This window comes from Papaver somniferum, chromosome 3 (assembly GCF_003573695.1).
Source record: "Papaver somniferum cultivar HN1 chromosome 3, ASM357369v1, whole genome shotgun sequence".
NCBI lineage: Eukaryota > Viridiplantae > Streptophyta > Magnoliopsida > Ranunculales > Papaveraceae > Papaver > Papaver somniferum.
This window is the reverse complement of record NC_039360.1, coordinates 159,950,000-159,971,963: the sequence shown is the minus strand read 5'-3', so window position 1 is coordinate 159,971,963 and position 21,964 is coordinate 159,950,000. Positions and strand designations below refer to the sequence as shown.

General features: G+C 35.2%; 1 protein-coding gene across 3 annotated transcripts; it reads left to right on the top strand.

Annotated features, from left to right (window-relative positions):
• The first annotated feature begins 5,465 nt into the window (after positions 1–5,465).
• On the top strand, positions 5,466–6,801 carry LOC113361766 (S-protein homolog 29-like). 3 transcript variants are annotated; one of them, XM_026604902.1, is made up of 3 exons: positions 5,494–5,516; positions 5,648–5,688; positions 5,785–6,801. In XM_026604902.1, the coding sequence occupies exons 1-3, from the start codon at positions 5,506–5,508 to the stop codon at positions 5,955–5,957; spliced, it is 225 nt and encodes a 74-aa protein (XP_026460687.1). In that variant the 5' UTR covers positions 5,494–5,505; the 3' UTR covers positions 5,958–6,801. The 3 variants fall into 3 exon arrangements, with proteins under 3 accessions (XP_026460686.1, XP_026460685.1, XP_026460687.1); XM_026604901.1 differs by having other exon boundaries at positions 5,466–5,688; XM_026604900.1 differs by having other exon boundaries at positions 5,466–5,922; positions 6,372–6,801.
• The last annotated feature ends 15,163 nt before the right edge of the window (positions 6,802–21,964 follow it).

Genomic DNA, 21,964 nt, shown 5'->3' with positions numbered 1-21,964 from the left:
GCATGCCGAGAAATATTATGTTGAAGGAATTGTATGGCGAGGACACTAAATCATACACCGACTTGGTTTGGTGGTGTGAAGCCGTGAAGACACACGATCAGGTAGTAGGGATGATTTAGTTATTGAAGGGGACCAGTTTAGAGAGTTTGTTAGCCTTCGATGCTTCATCTCGGGTTTTGAATGTTGCCGCCCGGTATTGTTCTTGGATGCAACTTTCCTAACTGGAAAATTTAGGGGTTGTCTTATGGCGGCTACCGGGAAAAATGCGAATAATGGTACGTCTTCTATTTTTAGATTTCATTTTTGATGTCAGATTATAAATTTGAAAGAAATTCAGATTTTTTTTTATGTCAGATTATCACTGGATGAAACCAGTTTCATCCTTTATTTATGAAGTCAGACTAGAGAATGAAACTGGTTTCATTCTGTATAATAGCAGTTTCAGTCAGTTTAATATGATTTTTTCTTTTTTTCTTTTTGTGTTTTTTTGTTTCTGTAGGAATATTTCCTCTAGCATACAGTATCGTATCAGGTGAAACTATTGAGAATTGGCATTGGTTTTTGGAGAAACTAACAACTATCTTGGATCCTCGTGTACTAACTATTATTTCGGATCGCCAAGAGGGTTTGATCCAAGGCATTCGTAATTTTTTTCCAACTTTCCATCATGGTTGGTGTTACCATCATTTGAAGAATAATGTCTGCGGTAAGACCAACAAGAAAAAGGGAGAGCATGGTGCTGCTATGGATTTATTCAAACAATGTTTCTGTTCATCAACGTATGAAGGCTTTCATCAAGGTATGCAAAAGTTGAAGGATATGGGATGTGATGGTCTCCACAAATTCTTGAGTGACCTTCCAGTGGAATGTGGTCCAATGCACATTGTCTGGGCTGTCGTTATGGCGACATTTGTTCAAACATTGCAGAGTCGTTCAACTCTTGGATTAAGGAAGAAAAAGTTATGCCTATTGCAATGCTTGTCAACTGGATTAGACTTAAAATAATGGATCAGATGAGTAAAAGGAAATTGAATGGGGAGACGTATAAAGGATTCATTTGTCGGCTTCCATTCGTGTTGGTGTCCAGTGGAGAATAACCAAGTTTGGTGACATGGAGTGGGAAGTTTTTGATGGAAAGCACACGCGTGCTGTTAATATTGTGAAGTTTCAATGCAGATGCAGGGTTTGGTTTACTGAGCAGTTCCCTTGTGATCACGCTATTGTGTGTATGCATTCAAATAAGATCAATGTTTACGAGTACATTAATCCGTATTTCAGCATTGCTAGCTTCCGTGCTTCGTATGATCGTCCTATCAAGCTCATTCCCGATTACGACAAGCCTATTGATGTTGCTACTAGAGATCTTGTGTACCCACCAACTTTCCTAGGAAAAAAACCTGGTAGGCCGAAGAAGAAGCGGATTCCTAACACTGGTAGCGCAAGTTTCAAGAGACCAATTACGTGCGGTAACTGCCATATGGCACATCATAACAAGACGACGTGTCCTCATCCTCTTGCGAAAAAGCAATGTTAAGAACATCTCCAGCCTTCATTCTGTGCAGCGTCTTACTATGATTTCTTTATTAGTTTATTCTTCTCTGCAGCTTCTTGTTGCACATTTAAGATTCATTTACCTGGAATCATATTTTTGAAACTAGTATTTACCTTGAATTGTTTTTTTCTTCATAAAAACATATTTCTCTTCAGTTTTATAGTATATATATATATATATATATATATATATATATATATATATATATATATATATATATATATATATATATATATATATATCTTATAGTCTTCTGTTGGTTTTAATTGTACATTCTTTTCAGTTTTCATTGTAAAATTTGAATGTTTGTGAAGATTCAAATTTAATTTTACAGGATGTAACCAATTTCATCCTTCCTATTCTGGAAAAAAATGAGATTTTTGGCCAGGGTGAAACTAGTTTCATCCTTCATATTCTGACAAAAAAAATATTTTTTTCAACCTGTGCACTCTGAACTTCATACAGGATAGGATGTAACCAGTTTCATCCTAGACTGGTTACATTCTGACAAAAAAAAAATTGTTTTATACAGGCTAGGATGTAACCGGTTACATCCTAGCCTGGTTACATTCTAACAAAAAAATATATATTTTCAACCTGCAACTCTGAGAATATTCTGACAGAAAAATGTAATCATGTCTGGTTTCATCCTGCATATTCCATCACAACATTATATTCAACCTATCAGAAAATTGAAGTGGAGGCAATTTTCAGAAAAGAAATTCATATTTAATTAACCTTCAAATTCATATATGTATGCAAAGACAGAGAGTTCAACAACAACAAAAAAAGTACTTCCAAATCAACCACGTTGACAAATCCACGGATCACAAATGTATGCGAAGAAAGAGTTCAACAACAAAAAAAAGTACTTCCAAATGAGTATCCTAAATTAATAACCTAAATACATCAAACTTTCCAGCAACTATTCTCATCACTTAGGATTTCATATGCGAGATCGATTCTTCTTGTGTTCATCTTCTCCTTTGTCATATATTCTCTTTCAAAGGAGTAACCGTTTGTCATTGCCATTCCATGAAGTAGATAACATACATTAAAGAATTGGGACTGCAAGACAAATGAATATGTAATGTCAGTTTACCGATCAAAAATAAATATATATGTAATGTCAGTTCAAACTTGGTTTCAGTTTCAGTTTGTATGTTATAATTTCAGTTTCAAAGAGTTGGTTGCTTACCTTTCGCCCTGTTGTGGACAATCTGATTTCACGTCGACTTCAATTTCATCTATACTACTGCTTCCAAAATGAATGTCAAGGATCTGACCTACTCTTTGCGCCATAAATTTAGCATCCTTTAAGATGTTTGATGAACCAAGGAGAGAATTGTAGTGTGTCCAAGATCTGCCATGGATGTCAAAGTGAAGCAATGTGAAATTTTCTTTCCCGTTCAGCATTGGGATGAACAAGTGCTGCGTTTCGACATCAATTTTCTCCACTTCAGCATTTATCATGTCTGCAGCCTTCATCTCATCTCACACAATAAAAATTGATAGAGAAACTTCAAAATCGACAGAGAACTTCAATTGGACAAAAATCAAATCAGAATTATATTGATTAAAACTTCAAACTTACCGATTCGATGCTATTAGCTGATTTGAAAGTAGAGTATTCTAAACTTCGATTCAACAATCGTGGATCACCATGTATTGAGCTCACAAATCTGAAAGGGAAACAAAAATTGCTCTGAAGAAAAGTTTCGAATCTCTGATTCGAAAATCACTCAGAGCTTAGAAGTGACGAAGTTGTTTTGTTTCTTCAGGAAAAGAAGAATACTGTTTGAAAAGAGGGGTTTAAAAGGTCAGAGGGTATTTCAGGTAAAACATATTATTTTATTTTATTTTTCCTGGGTGAAATATCCAAATTGGCTATATAAACAGTATATTTCTGATTTTTGGCTATATAAACAGTATAAAAAGCTAGCAATCTATTTCACCCAGAAATTGTTTGTTTTGATCTTTTTAATCAATTTTATGAATAGGAAAGTATGACCTGAATAGGTAAAATACGACTGAAAAGGTACCATATATGTCCCCGTACATGCAGTAAGAACAAACATTTTAGCGTGCACTAATAATGCATTCCAAATTTTAACACATCTACTGGACCCATACAGACTGGTCGAGTGCCCAGTAGGAATGCGCCACTTCGCTGGACAATCATCTGGACGCGGTCGACTGTTCATATATATCACAGTAACTAGACTTAGTCAACTGGTCATAGCAAGTTAACTTAATTCTATCCACTGGTCATGGTAAGTTAATTGGATTATGTTTAACAAAACGGTTGCCGAAATTCCATAAATTCGCTGCGAAAAAATCCCTAGCAAGTTAACCGGACTCATCGGCGATAGAATCGGTATAAAATCGTTGCCAAAAGTTGAAAAAGTCGCGTTTGAAATTTTTTGACCGGAACAGTATGTACCTGAAATGTCACCTTTGTTTAGGTCCTTTCCAGGGGAACAACTCCAACTGAAAATGCGGTTGTGTTCTTATGATCACAACGCAAATGTTGATTCAGAACGGCAGATTCTGATTCGAATCAATGGTAAAGTTATAATCAGAAATAAAATGGGTACATCTTGCACATGCCAAATTAGAGAACCAAATGATGGGTTTCTACTAACGCGGCACGGGAAAGAAAACGTTCTCCTTAACCAAGTAGTTGAAAGCCTAAACGAAAAGCATTGCGTATAGGTTATTGCACAAATACAATTATTAGGCCGGCCGAGCGAAGCAATGGAGGACTCTATATATAGTGATTTCGTGTCAATGTGAAGCATGATTTTTTTTTCCAATTTGACGCAAAAAGATTGGATTTTTTTTGGTAGTGTGCACCTGAAAATCTGAAAATGCCCCTCCCTTTTAGTCCAATTACTATAACTCATAGTGTATCCTGTTTTTTAGGGGTATAATTGGCAACCAAAATTTAATATAACATATCTAGAATTCCGTGCCTTAGAATTTTACAAATTTTATCTCGTTGGAAAGGTTATTATAAAATTTATGCAATGAGTACAAACAACAATATCAAATTTAGAATTTTTACTAAAAATTCGAAAGAAATTATCATTTTAGGCATAATTTTCGAAAATTAAATGTATATGCATTATGCAAACCACCACGAAGGATACATAATACTTTATATAGCCATATTTTGGTTAATGAATCACCTTATTTTCCTTTGCAACTAATAAAATGATGTACTCATTCCGTTTTAAGAAAAACGATACTTTCACTTCAGGCACAATTTTCGAAAATTGAATGCATTACCATTGTCCAAACCCCACAAAGGATGCATTACACATTATGAAGCCATATTTTAGTTTATACATCGGGTAATTTTCCGTGTCAGACAATCCCATCGTGTCAGAAAAAATGATATTTTCATGCCGATTTCTTCGGTTGGCCGTCCCACCGTGGTAGCAATCGTCTAGTATGCCTGCTTTTTATACGTCATGGTCTGTATGTGATCACTCACTTTACAATGGTCGGTTGTAATATTGTTAGATAAAAAATGTTCAGTTTTGGCGCAATAGGAAAAAAAGACTTAATGTTATGTAAAATTTGTTAAACATACTCATCTATCGGAATTTTAACAACAGTGTATTAAAAGATTTTTCTCTTTCGTAAATGAAATGTCTAATCTTTTATTTTTGGGTAAAAATAATATTGTCAAATGTTTGTTTCTATTGAATGGTGCAATTAAGATCTATATGTTTCCTAAATTGTTCCGTCATTCAAGTGTCTATATATGTATATATCAATGTTCCTCCATTAACTTTTTAGCTGTGATCGATCAATTCTTTGTTAGCCTTAAATTCTAGAGATTCTCCAATGATTCTGCCACTAATTCCGATAAGCCATTGTGTTAATAAAAAGATAGATAGGGCGTCATTAGACTCATTCAGAATCGAGTATGGGTACTGCAAACCATGTCAATGCCGTAAGTCTGTTGTTTATGCTATTATTTCCGTTACTGGTTCCCAAGTGTTCATCATTTACATGGTTCCATTATGATATTGTGCGGGTGAATGTATGCAATGATATAGATGGTTCGTTGGATATGCAATGCAGGTCTAATGATGACGATCTACGTCAACGTACGCTCCATAAAGGTGAGTATTGGGAATGGGAATTTCATCAATCACTGATTCGTAATACACACTTTTGGTGTGATTTTCGTTGGTATGACAATCATCGTTGGTATGAAGGTACAGTTACTGTTTACAAAGGAAATGGATGGTACGACAAATTCCATAAAAAATGCGCAAATCATTGTTGGTGGTCTATTCGTCCAGATGGATTTTATCTGCAGCGTGCTGATAGGCATGGTCAGTGGGAGAGAAGAGGTACTTGGCATCATCCGATTGATAATATCATATAAATGTTTTTTGGTCAGTGGGAGAGAAGAGGTACTGTGCAAATGGTTGATTTTTGGTCATTAAATTTTCCGTTGATGAGGTAACCTGCAAGTGCAGCCCAAAAAAAATTAATTTACATAAGAATCCCTCAACGGCATCAAAGATTATACTTTTAAAAGGAAAAAGCTATATCATATGTCGACATAAAAACAAGATTAATGTCTTCCACACCTGTGTGTTTAATATCTTTCAGACTTTCATGTTTGTATATATATATAAAAAGGGGTCATAAGGCCTTGACATATATATACAACACATTCGTCTTCAAAAATGGGAACTGGGAACAATGGCAATATGAGTCTGTTGTTTTTTATTGATTTCGGTTCCAATTTCCAAAGGTTCATTGAAATATTTCGATCCTGTGACGGTGCATGTAGAGAACAATATCGAAGGTGAGAGGAGTTAAGTTGGATATCCACTGCAGGTCAAGGGATGATGATCTCGGTCAACGTACGCTTGGTCAAGGTGAGGAATGGCATTGGCAATTTCGTGTTGTTCCAACTCGTACGTATTTCTGGTGTGATCTTCGTTGGTACGACAAAAAGGATCAGCGTTGGTACTCAGGCAACTTTGATGTTTACCATGCAAGTGGAATAATAAACAAATACGTATGGTTGTGTGCGCTAAATTGCGAGTGGTCTTATCGTCGGGATGGAGCTCATCTTTATCGTATTCATGAAAAGAAGTGGCAGAGAAGAGCTATTTGGCATTGATTGATATTTTTCTCTTACTTGCTAGCTAATATTTAGTTAGTCTCAATGAATAAAATAAAAATTATGATTATGGATATGAAAATCGTTCCGTTTAGTTTTTTTTTGACCCATAAAGAAAAATGCATCGAATCTAAAGAAGGTACAGGATTGTACCACTGGAAGAGGGAAAAGGGAACAAAAAGAAAGGAAAAGAACTAGTACCACGCTATAAAGTCCAAAAAGAAACAAAAACGTCACATACACAACTGGGCCTTCTACCAAGCCCATTTTTCTTTTGCCAGGATTATTTTTTCATAGCCCAAGCATTTTTGTACCTTTTTTTGTCTCCCCTGAACAAACTTTGCCTCGTCATAGTAGATTTTCTGTCCTGGCTGCTTACTCATGTATACATAGTCAATAATGGTCAAGGGTATCCCATAAGCAAGGGTTTGCTAACCTCGCACCAGGCTGGTTGTGCTTCCATCAGTTTTTGGCTTTCATTTCTCTTCATCTATGCACTTCCATTATTCCTAGACTTAACCGGTAATCCAAAAAATTAAATTACAACAGAATCCAGCGCGGGTATAAAAGCTGAATATTCTTTAAAACCAAAAAATTTGCATAATTTTTGGCAAAAGATCAAGTTTAATGCCCTTAATTCTTAACTACAAGGTTTTTTAATAGTTGATATATGTGGCATGTATTTGTGATTGTGAAAGGACAATTGTACCACACTGCTAGATCCAACATAATTAACGTAATTATAATATGGAAGGGCCGTTCCATTCATTGTCGGTTGGTTTTGAGTTGGATGCCCACAAACTTTAACATTGTATCAGAGTCAAGTCCCAGACACAGAACTGTTGTACGTCGGGTGTAGGCCGAGTTAATAACCTAAGTGTACCGGTTTTATCGTTTATACACCCAGGGTATAGTCCGAGTAGGGTGTCGTGTACCGATTTGGTCACATGTACACATGTTACCGATTGACTGGTCTCGTACGTAGGTCCACGTGTTCGGGTCGAATGACTAGTCTTACACGTGGGGAGGCGTGTGAAAGGACAACTCGTACGTCTCATTTGTAGGTCCACGTGTTCGGTCGAATGAATGGTCTTACACGTGAATGGGCGTGTGAAAGGACAACTTTCCCCACCTCTAGATTCCACATGATTAACTTAAATACACTAATATGGAAGAGTCGCTCCACTTATTTCCAATAGGTTTTTAGTTTGATTCCGGCATATTTTAACAGTGATCTAAGTTCTTAACACTACTTGTGTGACAATAAATATATGAATATATCTAGGCAAAGGTTTAATGTTGTTGTCTAATTTATTTATTTTAGTATGCAATTAAGTTTTACTCTGTTCTTCCCATGTGAAATATTTCCACCAGGATAAACCCAATAGGTACTAGAAATCATGGCAATATAGGTCTGTCGTTGCTACTATTGGTTTCGGTACTAGTCTCCAATTGTTCATCAAAATATTTTGATCCCATGATGGTGCAAATAAACAATGATATCAAAGGTAATGAAGTTTCGCAGGATATGCACCGCAAGTCCGATAACGATGATCTAGGTCAATGTTGGCTCCGCGTAGGTCTGGAATGGCACTGGCAATTTCGCGTAATTCCCGGTTTTAGATATTTTTGGTGTGCAATACATATGATAATCAGGATCATTGTTGGTGATGTTTACCATGCAAATGGATTTATAAATTAATAGAAATTCTATTGCGGACTTAATTATCAGTGGCATGTTCGTCGATATGGAAATTACCTGTTTCATTGCGATAAAAGAGATTTTGGCGGTAAACAGACTTAAGGGGCCCAATTCTGCTGCGTATATATCAAATGTATTGTAAAATTCCAAAACCAGCCAACATGATCAAAAGACAAAATATGACCCTAAAAAAATGCCACCCATGTCCCTGAAATGATAACGTACATACTCCTCGGCATGATCAATGCACTAAAAATAATATTTAAGAGTTACATTTTTTTCAAGGAAAATTTATATTAAAAAAAGAAAAAACTTTTACACAAACCAAACGGAGTTACATGGAGTCTCCCAATTACTCCAAATTAGACTAGGAAAAACAAACTTAAACGTATCGGAATCACAAGACCATATAATTATAAGTTGTTTGATAAGATCAATAATCTCATTTGCCACCTTCTTTCTATCTCCAAAAACTCTATTGTTCATTTTCTTTCACAGTCTCCAACAAATTTCATAGTGAATAATCTCTCAAAATGATTTACCTCTACCTCTCAGAACATTTGTAGTCCAAGATTCAAACAAATCTAGTAGAGACCTTGGCATTGGTCACGAAGTATGATGTCTAGTTTCAATCAAGCAATAGTTTTCATATAAAGGAGGATCATTTTTTTTTTAATTGGTAACACTACATTCAGTTTTACATTTTCTTAAGTAAAGTGCCATGTGGAAAAACAATGTGTTTAATATAAAGGACACAATAACTTTAAAACAGAGGGACACATAATTCATCTTCGTTTTTATTTTTCCAAATTACAGACATGTCTTTCACATTAATCAACAATATTTCTCAAACAATGGGTTTAAAATGAAGAGACACAACTTATATATCAAAGTGCGAAGTATAACAGGTTAAAATAAATGGACACAACTGATGTATCAAAATATATTATGGGTTTGAAATGAAGGGACCCAACTTATATCACATTTTTCCATGTTCTTCAAGAAAAATCACATTTATTTATTACATGTTTATCACATAAATCACATTTTTATAGCTAAGTTAGTATTATTGCATATAGTAAACTTATTGTGGTAATATAAAATGATCCAAAAAGTCTTATTATTATATAAAGTTTTACGTCGATATGTTCTGTCTTATTTAGTATATTCTTTGACTTCATCTTTTTGTTCTATTATATTTTCGATCAAAGATTTAATAAAAAAAATAGTTGCTTAATTGTGTTAATAAGATATCCTAAAAAATAGTTGCATCAAAATCTCTGAAGAAAACCAAACAATAAGAGCAAGAAAGAAACTAACAGGCACATCAATAAAATAAAAATAATAAACATAGCACACCTGATTCGGGCAGATGGCCACCGCCCTCAATATCCTGACCGGGAACACCTCCATCCTCATCTTGTCGATCATCTATCCGCTGATAATCAATTGGAAGAGGAGTCACACAACCATCCTCGATTACGACCTCAAGCTGCTGAACAGGCCGTCGCAGCTTATCGAAATTGATTTTACTTGAGGTGTGGTTTATGGAGAGACCTCGGAGTCTAATCAAGTTTCATGGATGGAAAATAAACTTTACTCATAATTCCCTGCCCATAAGTTTTGTATGCCGACAATAATTGGTGATCCAAACAAATACTAAGGGTGCTTGCATTTGGTAAATGTAAGGGGAGTTCCATTAAAAGAACTTTGCAATGAAGCTTTCATGTGCACGTTCGGGAATGCAATGTAGCTTTCATGTGCAGTTTCGGGAATGCAATGTAGCTTTCATGTGCAGTGATAGCATATGCTTGTATTTCATGAATGTTAGGTATAGCTCAGCTGTTGGATTGGACAATGCCAAATAAATGAGAGTTGAACGGTGTAGGTGTAACAAGGTTAACTTTTTTTTTTTTTATCGCTACTAACTGGTAAGTGTTGTTATTAAATTTACCTGTCTCTTGATAAATTTATTCACGTAAACATTGACAATCACCAGCACCAATTACTGATATATATAAAAAGGAAGATAATATCAATTACCAATGTGACCCAATGATCTAAACATGGAAAGAAGATTAGTACATGTAAAGAATAATACGTGATTGAATACATGAAAAGACGAATAAGGAAAGAATATTAGTACATGCAAAGAATAATTAGTGATTGAATGCATGCAAAGATGAATACAGAAAGAAGTTTAGTACATGCAAAGAAGAATATGTGATTGAGAAATTGATGTGCTAATTAGTTTTAATTTCTTTGATATATTTATAGTATTAATTTCTTTGACATATGTTCACTCATGCTATATATGTAATTATACAATTAGTATATATATAATAAAATAAATCTCATGTAGTTGAGAGAGAAACCAAATCCATATTTTTTTATGGTATCAGAGCAGGCTATTTGTGTCGAGTCATTTGACCGCACCTTTACTCCGCGTCACCCGATTTACTGTCCACGTGTTAGACCCAACGAGGCTACACGTGAGGGGGAGTGTTGAGATTATTAGTTCCACATTGTTGGGTTATCTAAGATCCTACGGTTTATAATCCTTTAGGACCTCTCCACTCATAACCAATTTGTTTTCAGTTGGATGCCCGTATTCTAACATGGTATACAAGAGCTAGGTTAGTTTGTTTTTTTCTTGAACTTCATATCCATGACTATAAAAGATGATCAATCAAAATCTTCCATCATCTATAATAAGGATACCGGTTTATCTCCTACCAGTCCTTACTATGTCCACCCAGAAGACAATCCTACGTCTGTAATCTTTACTCCTCATCTTACTAGTGATAACTATTGCACTAGGGGAAGAGGAATGACAAAATCCTAAGCTCAAAAGGAAAGACAGGTTACATCGATGGCATTGTGAAGAAACCAACAAAACTAGCTGATCTTCCTTATTGAACACGTTGTGATGATTTAGTTGGAAGTTGGATCTCCAACTCCTTAGATCCATCAATTCGATACACCACAATGAACTTCCCGTCTTCTCATGACCAATGGCTAGAGATTAAGTCTCGGTTTTTGCACCATAATGCATCTAAACTTTATGCAATCAAGCAATCAATCACAATTTTGAAGCAGGATAACTTGTGTATTGCGATGTATTATACCCGCCCCAATTCTCTTTGGGATCCATTGGATACTTTCAAGCCAATTGAACCCTGTATTTGCGGATCAGGTAAAAACTATGTGGATCATTATAATAAGGATAGGGCAATGGAGTTTTTGCAGGGTTTCAATGAAAGGTTTTCTTCCCTGCGCAGCCATTTTTCTAATGGAACCTATGCCATCCTGTGCAAAGATCTACAATCATGTTAGGCAAGAAAAGGAACAAAATATATTAATTTTTTTGTCATCCCCTCTATTGAATCTGCTACTTTGAATGTGTCCCATAGTGACCCTAGAAACCAAAGATCTGTTGTCTCCAACACCAATAACAACAACAACAAGCGACCTCGACCTTTTTCTGAATACTGCAATAAGCATGGCCATACAAAACTTACCTGTCGGGAGTTGAATGGCTACCCTAAAGATCCACCAAATCCGGTACTGAATCTCACACCCTTGTTGCTGTTACTGGGTCTGCACCTGTCCCTGCTGCACCAACTATTATCGCTGCTCAATATGCTCGTCTGACGTCTTTACATTTATCACCCTTGTTGCGTAACTTTTTCTCTTTATATTTCTTCACAATTTGGGTTTCTAATATAAGGTATCTTAATGGTGGGTTCCTAATATAAAAAATTTCAAAATTGGACTAGCCATATTTTCCCCCTATACTAAATAATAAAATCAATTTCATATTGTTGTGAGAGATACCAAATTCATACTAAATAATATATATATATATATACTATATGGATTCTTATGATTATTAATACAACCCATTAAATTAAGCACAATTTTTATGTGTAACCCGACATGGATTATCAAATACCTATATCAAAAATAATAAGAAAAAGTTAATCATATAAATTTCATAATTAAATTTATGTAAAACCCGTGGAATAAAATAATAGTTAATTTAATGTAATCATGATTGAGAAAAAAGAACATCACTTTGGAATTTTTTATAGAAAAATGTTTATGGTGATTTTGAAAATTGATTTTTGACAAAATGATCAAAATATTAGTTGATTTTATTTCAATTTCCGACTGATATCATTGTGGAGAATTTTTTAAGGAACAATTAGAATATATAACCTCAATCGAAGTTAGTGCAATCATGATTTAGAAAAAAAGTACATCGTTTTAGAGAGGAGGTGAAGAGTTGGACTTAGTTTGTTTTGGGGAAAAATAAGAATTAAGATTTATAATAAGGAAATTTGTAAGAATAATGAGAAAACAATTAGAAACAAATCGAAGTATAATTTGGTTTGGACCTAAAGAACAAGTTAGGATTTATTTTTTGATTTTGGGAAAGAAGTAGGATTATTAATTTAAAAATTAGAACTTGTTTGGTAACTTTGGTTTTTTATTTTAGCTTAAACCTTTTGAGACTATAATTAATAAAATTATGAGCTACATTTAAGAGAATCCATTTTCCTATACATCAACATCAAATTCCGATCATTGAAAGGAAGATAACCCGAATTTAATACGAACAATATGACACCATACGACCATATATCAATATTTGAACCATTATAACTAGGGCTGTTCATGGTCGGTTTTGGTTCGGTTTCTAGCCAAACCAAAACCGAAACCAATACTATTGGTTTCTAAAAATCTAAACCAAACCAATCCATTAACCATTGGTTCGGTTTCCAAATGGTTCCAGTTGGTTTCGGTTTGTCCCAGTGGTTTTTGGTTAACCAATAATTATGTCAAACCAAAAAAAAAATACACAAATTTACAGATAAAAAAATCGTAGTTGCCGATAGTATTGGTTTACACAAATATACAGACAAAAAAAGAAAAATCAAGAATAGAAAGCTTACTCTAATTCTAGAGATCAAAAGAAGATACATAATATATCTTAATTTAGTTATTGACAAATAAAAAAGAAGGAAGACGGGAAGAAAAAAGTCGAGTAGCAGCAGCTGTAGTTGGGTTGGAGAAGGGAGGCGGCTGAGAGAAAGAGGGAGAGTATCATAATGAAATATTAGATTTAGGGTTTCTATTTATCCTCTAAATCAATGGGTAGAATCTAATATTTTTAAATCGACGGTAGAAACTAAGTTTAAAAATTAATCGGTTCCCCAATGATTTTTGGTTCGGTTTTCAGGTCAAACCAAAACCAAACCAGTAATGTCGGTTTTTCAACTTTTTTTACAAAACCAATCCAAATCTAAATGGTTTGGTTCGGTTTCTTTCTTATTGGTCTGGTTCGGTCGATTTCCAACGGTTAACCGACACCATGTTCAGCCCTAATTATAACCTTTCTTTGCTAAAATCTCCGGAGCTACATACGTCGGCATTCCACATAATGTAATCAATGATTTTGCACCTGCGATGTCACCGGACTGAGACCAAAATACGACACTTTCAAATCACCCATATCGTCTAGCAAGAGATTCTTCAGTTTCAGATCACGGTGGAAAACACCAAGAGAATGACAATAACCAACAGCTGAAATCAACTACAGAAAATATAGCCTACTCAAATCTTCGCTAAATCTACATTTCGCCACCTTAGCGAATACCTCACCACCTTTGACAAACTCCATCAAGAAATATATATTTGCTTTTGTTTCTAGCACTTGGAACAATTTGACAATATCTGGATGATGCAATTTCCTTGTAATCGAGGTTTGTCTCTTGATGTTCGTGATAAACCTGTCATTTTGTCCCGTTTTTATGTTTCTTGCGTGTTATACTTTGCGAATGCACCGCAACCAAGTAGACCGTCCGATATCGTTTTTTTGAGAATAAGGTGCGCTCGGTTATTGGTGATATGTCATCGTATTCTGATGATGATTCTGATGATTCTTCCATTGTTGGTGATATAACGGAATTAAGCTGAAGCTCGAAATTAAAGAGAAGTTTAGTTTATGTTTAAAGGTTGTTTAAGAAGCCGGGGTTTGAAAATGGTTGTTAAGATGGTGGTTGAAGATGAGCGGTGTTCAGAATACTCATTAAAATTGTGGAGATAGGTCTCATCACTGGCATCAGGATCTGCAAGAATGCACCCTTCATCATTCATCTACTTTTTGTTGATGACTGGATGGTGTTCTGCAAAGATAAAAAGGCTGAAGAGCCAAAATCTTTTGGATATCCTCGAAATGTTTGATGATTCTTCTGGTCAGCTCATCAACTTTAACAAATCTGGTGTCTTTTTCAACAAGAATACTGACCAAAACCTCACTCCCAGAATCCATGAAACCGGCCAGTTCCAAGGTAGCAAATCAAAAGCGGGTACTTACTACATTACCAACGTACGCTAATTTAGACATTCAAATTATTTCGATAAGCATCCAAGCTTCACATCTAAGGAAAAATAAACGCCTACATATTTTGGTGAAAAATATGTGTTGCTGGTTCGGTGTTTCTTGTTCTCCGGCCAATTATGGATCCGATGAATATAAATATTATGGTAATTCAGTGTCATTTCCTGTCGTGTTCATGACCAATTTATTTTACAATTTCTCACAGGTAAATATTATTGGAATCTTGCAACAATTAACAACACGTTAGATGTATCAAAATTATATGCAAAGAACTGAATCAAAACAACTCTACCGAAACGACTTGACGAATGAGAATCACAGGTTCAACAAATTGTCCTTAACACATTAGTTCGCGGGTATACTCGAGATGAGTAATGCTAAACCCCTCACAGTGAAGATGTGTCCAGGATAAGACTGCCCGATATAGCTCGTGTTAGCACAACGCAAGCTACCCAAACTTGAACTTAGCAACATGGATGGAAGTAAAACGTACGGAGAAACCCTAGATTGAAAGAAGAATTTTCGGTGTATCTTGACAACAAATTTTCGAGTTATATTTAAAGGAGAAGATACTTGCAAATCAAGTTAGGTATTTGTTTTCTTCAAAAACAAGTTAAACACGTACAAAGAATTTTTCCATAAATAAAACTCTTAAGAAATATTTTTTATAGTTAATTCCTTAAAGAAAAAACTTGCAAAAATAAATTCTATTAAATACGTGACTTGGTGCATGGTTTACGCGCACATGTATAGGTCGAAAAATGTATATTTCGCCCGCTCCACCATGTTTTACAATACATACATAAGAGTATGATTATATAGTGGAGCGGCTCTTTAGGTTTCCACAACGTGGGACTAAAGATTCCATTTCATTCACCCAAAAATGAGTAAGTATCCTTAGACCCTTAAATCATTCGATAAAATCACATCAAGACCAAAAACCCTTTTTATTAAAACTCATTTTCTCCAACAAATATAACACCTAGCCAGTTGGCGGTTATATTTATTCCAAAGCATTTATCCCATGATGTGTTTAAAAAATTGATCGAAGTAACAATAATAGTTTTTCTATTTCTTGTTCATTTTTATCAAGTTTGGTAACGATTCCGGCATGATTTATTTACTGTCCATAGCGTGCTTCTGCACTCTATACATTCTTGCTAATCATTTTGATCTGTGATAAATCAACGTCATCTGGTTGCGAGATGTGTCATCTAAAGATAAAGTTTCTCGCCAGCATAAAAGGACCCATCATAAAGGAGTGAGTGCGGTCCTATAAATTGATAGGAACTGCATGCAACAACGCACTCAACCATAAACACTTTCATTCCCATCCTGGAGTAAAAGGAAGGAGGAGGAGGAACCGCAGGCAATAGTGAGAGTTGTAGGAATAGAATATTGCACATGTGGTATATACGAGCAAAGGACAATCAGGTGTGTGCGAAGATCGTCGCTTAACTGAGATGTCGTGATGTATTGAATGATGCCATCCTAGTCACAAGTAAAATGTGAAGATATGTGCGAAGCTTATAGAGTCTGCGAATATAACTAATGTATATGTGCGATAATAACGCACAGGGATTCCGAAAATAAAGGATCTCTTAGCTGTCATCTACTATGTAATACCCTATATAAAGATTAGATGGTTCATTTAAAGGGGGAGTTCTTTTTAGAATTCTTGGTCAAGAAATCAGGAGAGAGAAAGATTGTAGAGAGAGAGTAAACTTAGAGTTTCCATTATCTTGTGATCTTCAGGCAATATACTTTTATTGGCATTAGCTGAACTTGAAAGTAAATTAGAGTTCATATTACTATTTACATAAGCATTAGATACTGAAAGACTTACAGAAGTTGCAATCAAGGTAGTACCAATACCTTGATTACTTATTTTATCTACATTGATAAACCTATTTAGAAAGGCTGGTAAATCTTCAGTCCAGCTATTGAAAATTGAAAATTTCCTCGCCTCCGCAGCCAGCTTGTCTGCCACAGAGTTCCCAGACCTGTGAACAAATTTGAATCCCAAAAAGTTGTTGCATTCAACTAAAACTTGCATTGCTTCCTTAACTATAATCTGGTTCCTCCAATACATTATTGTTGTCTTGTCTTTGATAAACTCCACAATTGTTTCACAGTCACCTTCCCTCCAAAAGTGTTCCAAATCTGCATCTTTGGCCCACTTAGCTCCCTGCAGAAGAGCTACAGCTTTCGCTTTTTCTGCACTTGCAGCAAGGAATACCCCAGACTTAGTTGCTCTTCCGATACCTGTATCATCTCTCAAGATTAAACCAAAGCTGGCAAAAGGTGTCTCTGAAATTCAAGAGGCATCATAATTTAATTTAAATAATGCTATGTATATTAGTTGTTTCTCAAATTGAAATTTGAACTGTAGATATGAGTAGTACATTTCGAAGTTTCGAAGGCCCAAGCCATGTGCATATAAAAAAAAGGGAAAATACCCTCTTCCTAGAAAATTAGATACTACTAGTGTACTGTTTTTTTCTTCGCGGTTTTATTTAGTTGCATCAAAATTTTGATTTACTTATTTTCATAATGCTATTGTTGTAATCATCTATGTGAGACTAATTTGGTTTGAAATAAAAATGTTCCTGATGCCAAAAATAATGAATCTGATAATTATCATTCTCTATACAATTAATATTCCTAATCTGTAAATCCAAAGAAAATAAATAAATAAGAAACCAAACTAGACTATGTAAAAAAAAAAATACAAAGGAACCCAAAATTAATTTTGACATCAATATGATATTTTTTTATACCAAGTAACCAAACTAAACTATATTCAGATTTGTAAGGTAGATTGTTTTGTATATTTATGTTCGGTATATGAAGGGAGCCAATTTTTTCTCCCAGGTTGCAGCACTAGCAAATTTAAGTCATGGGTGTAATATATGTGCATCATCCTTTTTTATCTTTTTTATGATCGGTAAATTTTTTTTGATGCTGACGAATTTGAAACTCAAATTATCGGTATCATTGTCCAATAATTTGACCATCGTATTACAGTAACACCGGTTAAATATGGATCATAAGGGTGGGCTAAAGGAAGTTTGGATCATATGTTGATTCGCAATTAAGACGCATTAACGTGGACATGGAACATGGACAACGAGATGCAACAATTTCCCAGATAACTAGGTGCAAACACATTATGGAACCCACAAACACAAAACCCACATCGTAAGCGTAACTCAGACACTATTAACGGAAGACATTCATAGTAAAATTAGCTGCGAACGTCATCAATGTGCCGATACCGGTAGGAATGTATCCCTATCGACGTTCTGGGAGAAAGTTTATAAAATGTTCGTCGCTGAAACGATGAACATTCATGGACGTGTTTATTATGGATTGGCGCATTGTTTTAGTGTAATTTCGTGTAATATATCGAAATTCGTCGCTCAACTAATGGAGAATCACAAAAATAAGATCAATGGTGAAGCCAAACATGAAATGTTTCCCAGAACTCTAGCGATGTGGCCAACATCTCACCGCGGTCGTCCTTTCGACTTTCATGCTTGTTTCAACATTCTTAGGGTGCTCATCAAATACGATCCCTACATCGCTCTAGGAATATTCCAATTCCACCACCCGCCGAGAATTGACGCCTATGTAGTAGTTGTTTTAATTTAATTTATTTCTTTTATTCTCATATATGATGTGGTTGTTCAATGCAGTATGTTTTTATTTATCAAACTGATGGTGCAATGTTTAATCGAGGAAAAATTTAAATTACTTATGATATTGATGGTTTTAGATCATCGTAATAACATAAAATAAACAACAAATTAAATAACATAATACCATAGTGAAACGATTTGTCCTTCAACTTCAATCAGCCCAATCCACCAAAAAAACACTTAGGACATTCCCAGAAATGCCTTCCATATGTGTCTTCTTCATAAGAAGTCCGTAAATCCATAAAAGTCTTGCAATTAGGCTTTGAGCATCCACTGATTCTCCGTGGACAATGTTTGTATTCGTGATCTCCATATCCATAATGCTTGCACTGTAATAACTCCTTCAATTTGGCTTTGAGTTTGAAGTTTTTGCAGAGTGTTGCAATCTTTTCTTCTTCTTTCTTTTTAATCTTCATAGCATCATCTAGCATATGTGGTTCCTCTGGACAGTTGGGATCTTAACATTGAAAAAACCTGAGCTTTTCCGTTTGTGATTCAATCTCCATTCTGATGTGTGAACAACCTTCCCGCGGAAACTTTGAATACATTCAAGGGCAGTGCATAAGACTATGGTTATCCATGAAACATAATACACAAACCTCTTTGCTTCGACATATAATATTTGCTTTGTTTTGCCTTTAGAAAGCGTAATGGAAAAATCTGTTGGTTTGGTTGAGAGGCCACCCCTAGTGTTGTATTTATAAAAAAATACGGGTTGGTAATTCACACGGGCGGTTATAGTAAAATTGCGTGGTTTCACAACAAACGCCAACTCATATGGTGATTCAAACGGGCGCTCAAAGGAAAATCGCGCGGTTATACTACAAACTCCAACGGTTAAATTTCCAATGGCTCGATTTTCTTTCTCGACCTATAAATTCCAGTCTTCCCATCTCCAAAATCACATCTTCTTCTTCTTCTTGTCTAAAACTATTAATCTCTCTCACTCTCTAGAAATGTCTGTTAGAAATCGTGGTCCCAAGTTTACTGAAGAAGAGGATATAACTATATGCAAAGTATACTTTTTTCATAGGGTAATCACTGGTATGGGCTTTCAAGACACTTATTTTTGGGAGAACATTTTTTCAATGTTGTATCACTGACGGGAAACCCAGAAAACCGAGATGCTCGTCGATTGCATGCTCGTTTTCAATTTATTAGGCTTGCAGTCCAGCCATTTATTGCTATGGTAATGGAAATTGATCGAGAAAAGTCCATCGGCGTAACTGAAGATGAAGTGATCCAAACATCTCTTGATAATTTGGAGGAAGCTCAGGGCAAACCTTTTCGTTACGAAGCGTGGTCCATCTAAAGTATATTTGTACTGCACTCGAATGCCGCTCACGGTCTTTACAATGGAATAAGATGTTACTCTTGTTCGATGTTGGTTACATCATTTGATGAGACCAATGAACAATGACTATTTCTGGGAAAGAGTATCGGGACATTTTGTAGCATCGCGGACCGAAACCATAAGAAACAGTAAGAGCCTAGAACTAAGAATTGCATTCATCACTAAGGAAGTCAAAAATTAGACGTAAGTTTTGTGGATGGTTCACCGTAGCTATTCTGGATTATCCAAAGAAGAACTAGTGAGTATCTTACCTTTTTCCTCACTGATCAACTGCATCATAAATATCTGAACTTGTTGTTTATCTGTTTTACAGAAAACCATCGCTCAGACCAAATTTACTGTAGAAAGCGGAAGAGAGTTTAAGCATTTTGAATGTTATGAACTCTACAAAGAGAATGTCACTGGATTTGATGTAGTTTGATGTTTTTGTTGTGGTTTATTAAAATGTAGTTTGATGTTATTTGCAAGTTTATATTGTAATAAATTCGCTTAATCTGAAGTGGAAATCTCTATTTTAAAATATAAATATTTTCATTCATTGATGTCAATTCTTTTAGAAGATATAAACTTAGGCAATAATAAAACGTAGTAAAAAACTTCAATAAAAATCGAGTTCAAGTTTTGGCCTCCTGTTTATCTTCATTTGACGTATCTTCCATTCAACATGCTCTTTGATAGTTTCGTCTTTGTTTTTAAATTTTTTGTTGTTAACTTCAAAAATGGAGCTCTTCTTTGCCTTTTAGCGGAACATTTTCTTGGAGCAACTTAAAAAACTTGCACTTCCCTCTTACAATTTTCCATCTTTTTAAAACTCCCACATATCTTAGAAACAAAAGCTTCAAGTTTTGCATCGCAAAAAAGTGTGATCGCCTTTTCATCCATTGAGAAATACATTTTAGAAAAGAAAATTCAAGAGAAGTGAATTTTGGTGTGAGTGAATTGTTTGAAATTGATGGTAATTTATAGAGGTAAAAAGTGAATTTTGAAAAAAACTAATCGTAGGCGTTTTTGCTACAAACGCCAACATCATACGTTCAAGCGCTGCGTTGAAGCTTTGAGCTCCATCGCTTTTCCTTCCAGCGCCCGCTCTTTACCTACAAACTCCAGCGTTTGTCTGTCGATCGCGCGCTTAATTATCTAACGCCCAGTGCTTTACCATTGTGGAAAAACCAGTTTGGCCATGCACCTGACTCAACAAAAAAATGGGTTTGTTCATTCCCATAGGAATTGCCCTAACCTTTAGAAAGACATTTATAATGTAATGGAGCGTTGGGCACACTTATAACCAATTTTAACTCTTTTACATAAGCATTTTTTATCATTAGGATTCTTCTCTTCCTTTCCACAAATTGATATATTTTTCGGTATTATTTTGTTTGCTATCCCTGTCTTGAAATTCTGGATTCGCCGCTGGTTATCGTGAATATGAGTGTACTCATTTCTAAGTCGTCAAACTATTAAAATCTAGTTACGGGTAGTTTAAAGAGATTAAAAATGACTTCCAGAGAGTTTTCAAATCTATTGTTAGTCCATAGAGATTTTAGGAGAGCCTCTTAATGTCTCTTGTTATTGGTCAAAGACATACTTTTAATTCATTTAAATTCTCTGAAACTCCAAGTTATTCGATTAGAATTTCATAAGAGTCTCTACGACACTCTTATTATTATGCGAATGAGAAATGAAAGTCATATCACTATTTCATAAGAACCACTCCAACACCAATGTTAGAGATTTGGGGGGACTTTTTCAGGAAAATAGGCATGGAAGAAATTTCTCTCCAAGAGGCGATATTTTGGGAGACTTTGAAATTTGGGGAATATTTTTTTTTGAGAGTAGGACCAGCTTTTTTTTTTTGTGTAAATTAGTGTTTGGATTAGAGCTGGCAAACGGGCGGGCCGGGGCTGGCTTGTTACGGGTTACACGGGTTCGGGTTAATACGGGCCAAAACCCGCGGGTTGATATTCTTCACGGGTAGTCATTTCTTCAACCCGTGCCCGTAACGGGTAAAGCTTGCGGGTTCACGGGTTACCCGGCTTGTTAGATTAAAAATCAAATCAAATTTTAATTAAGTTAATTTAGGACAAATTACAAAGA

What these genes read in the sequence shown, in the direction of transcription:
- LOC113361766 (XM_026604900.1), top strand. Translation starts at nt 5,490, where the DNA reads ATGGGTACTGCAAACCATGTCAATGCCGTAAGTCTGTTGTTTATGCTA. An exon ending in TGGTCAGTGGGAGAGAAGAG is followed by an intron (nt 5,923 to 6,371) that starts GTACTTGGCATC and finishes CGGTGCATGTAG; the next exon opens with AGAACAATATCGAAGGTGAG.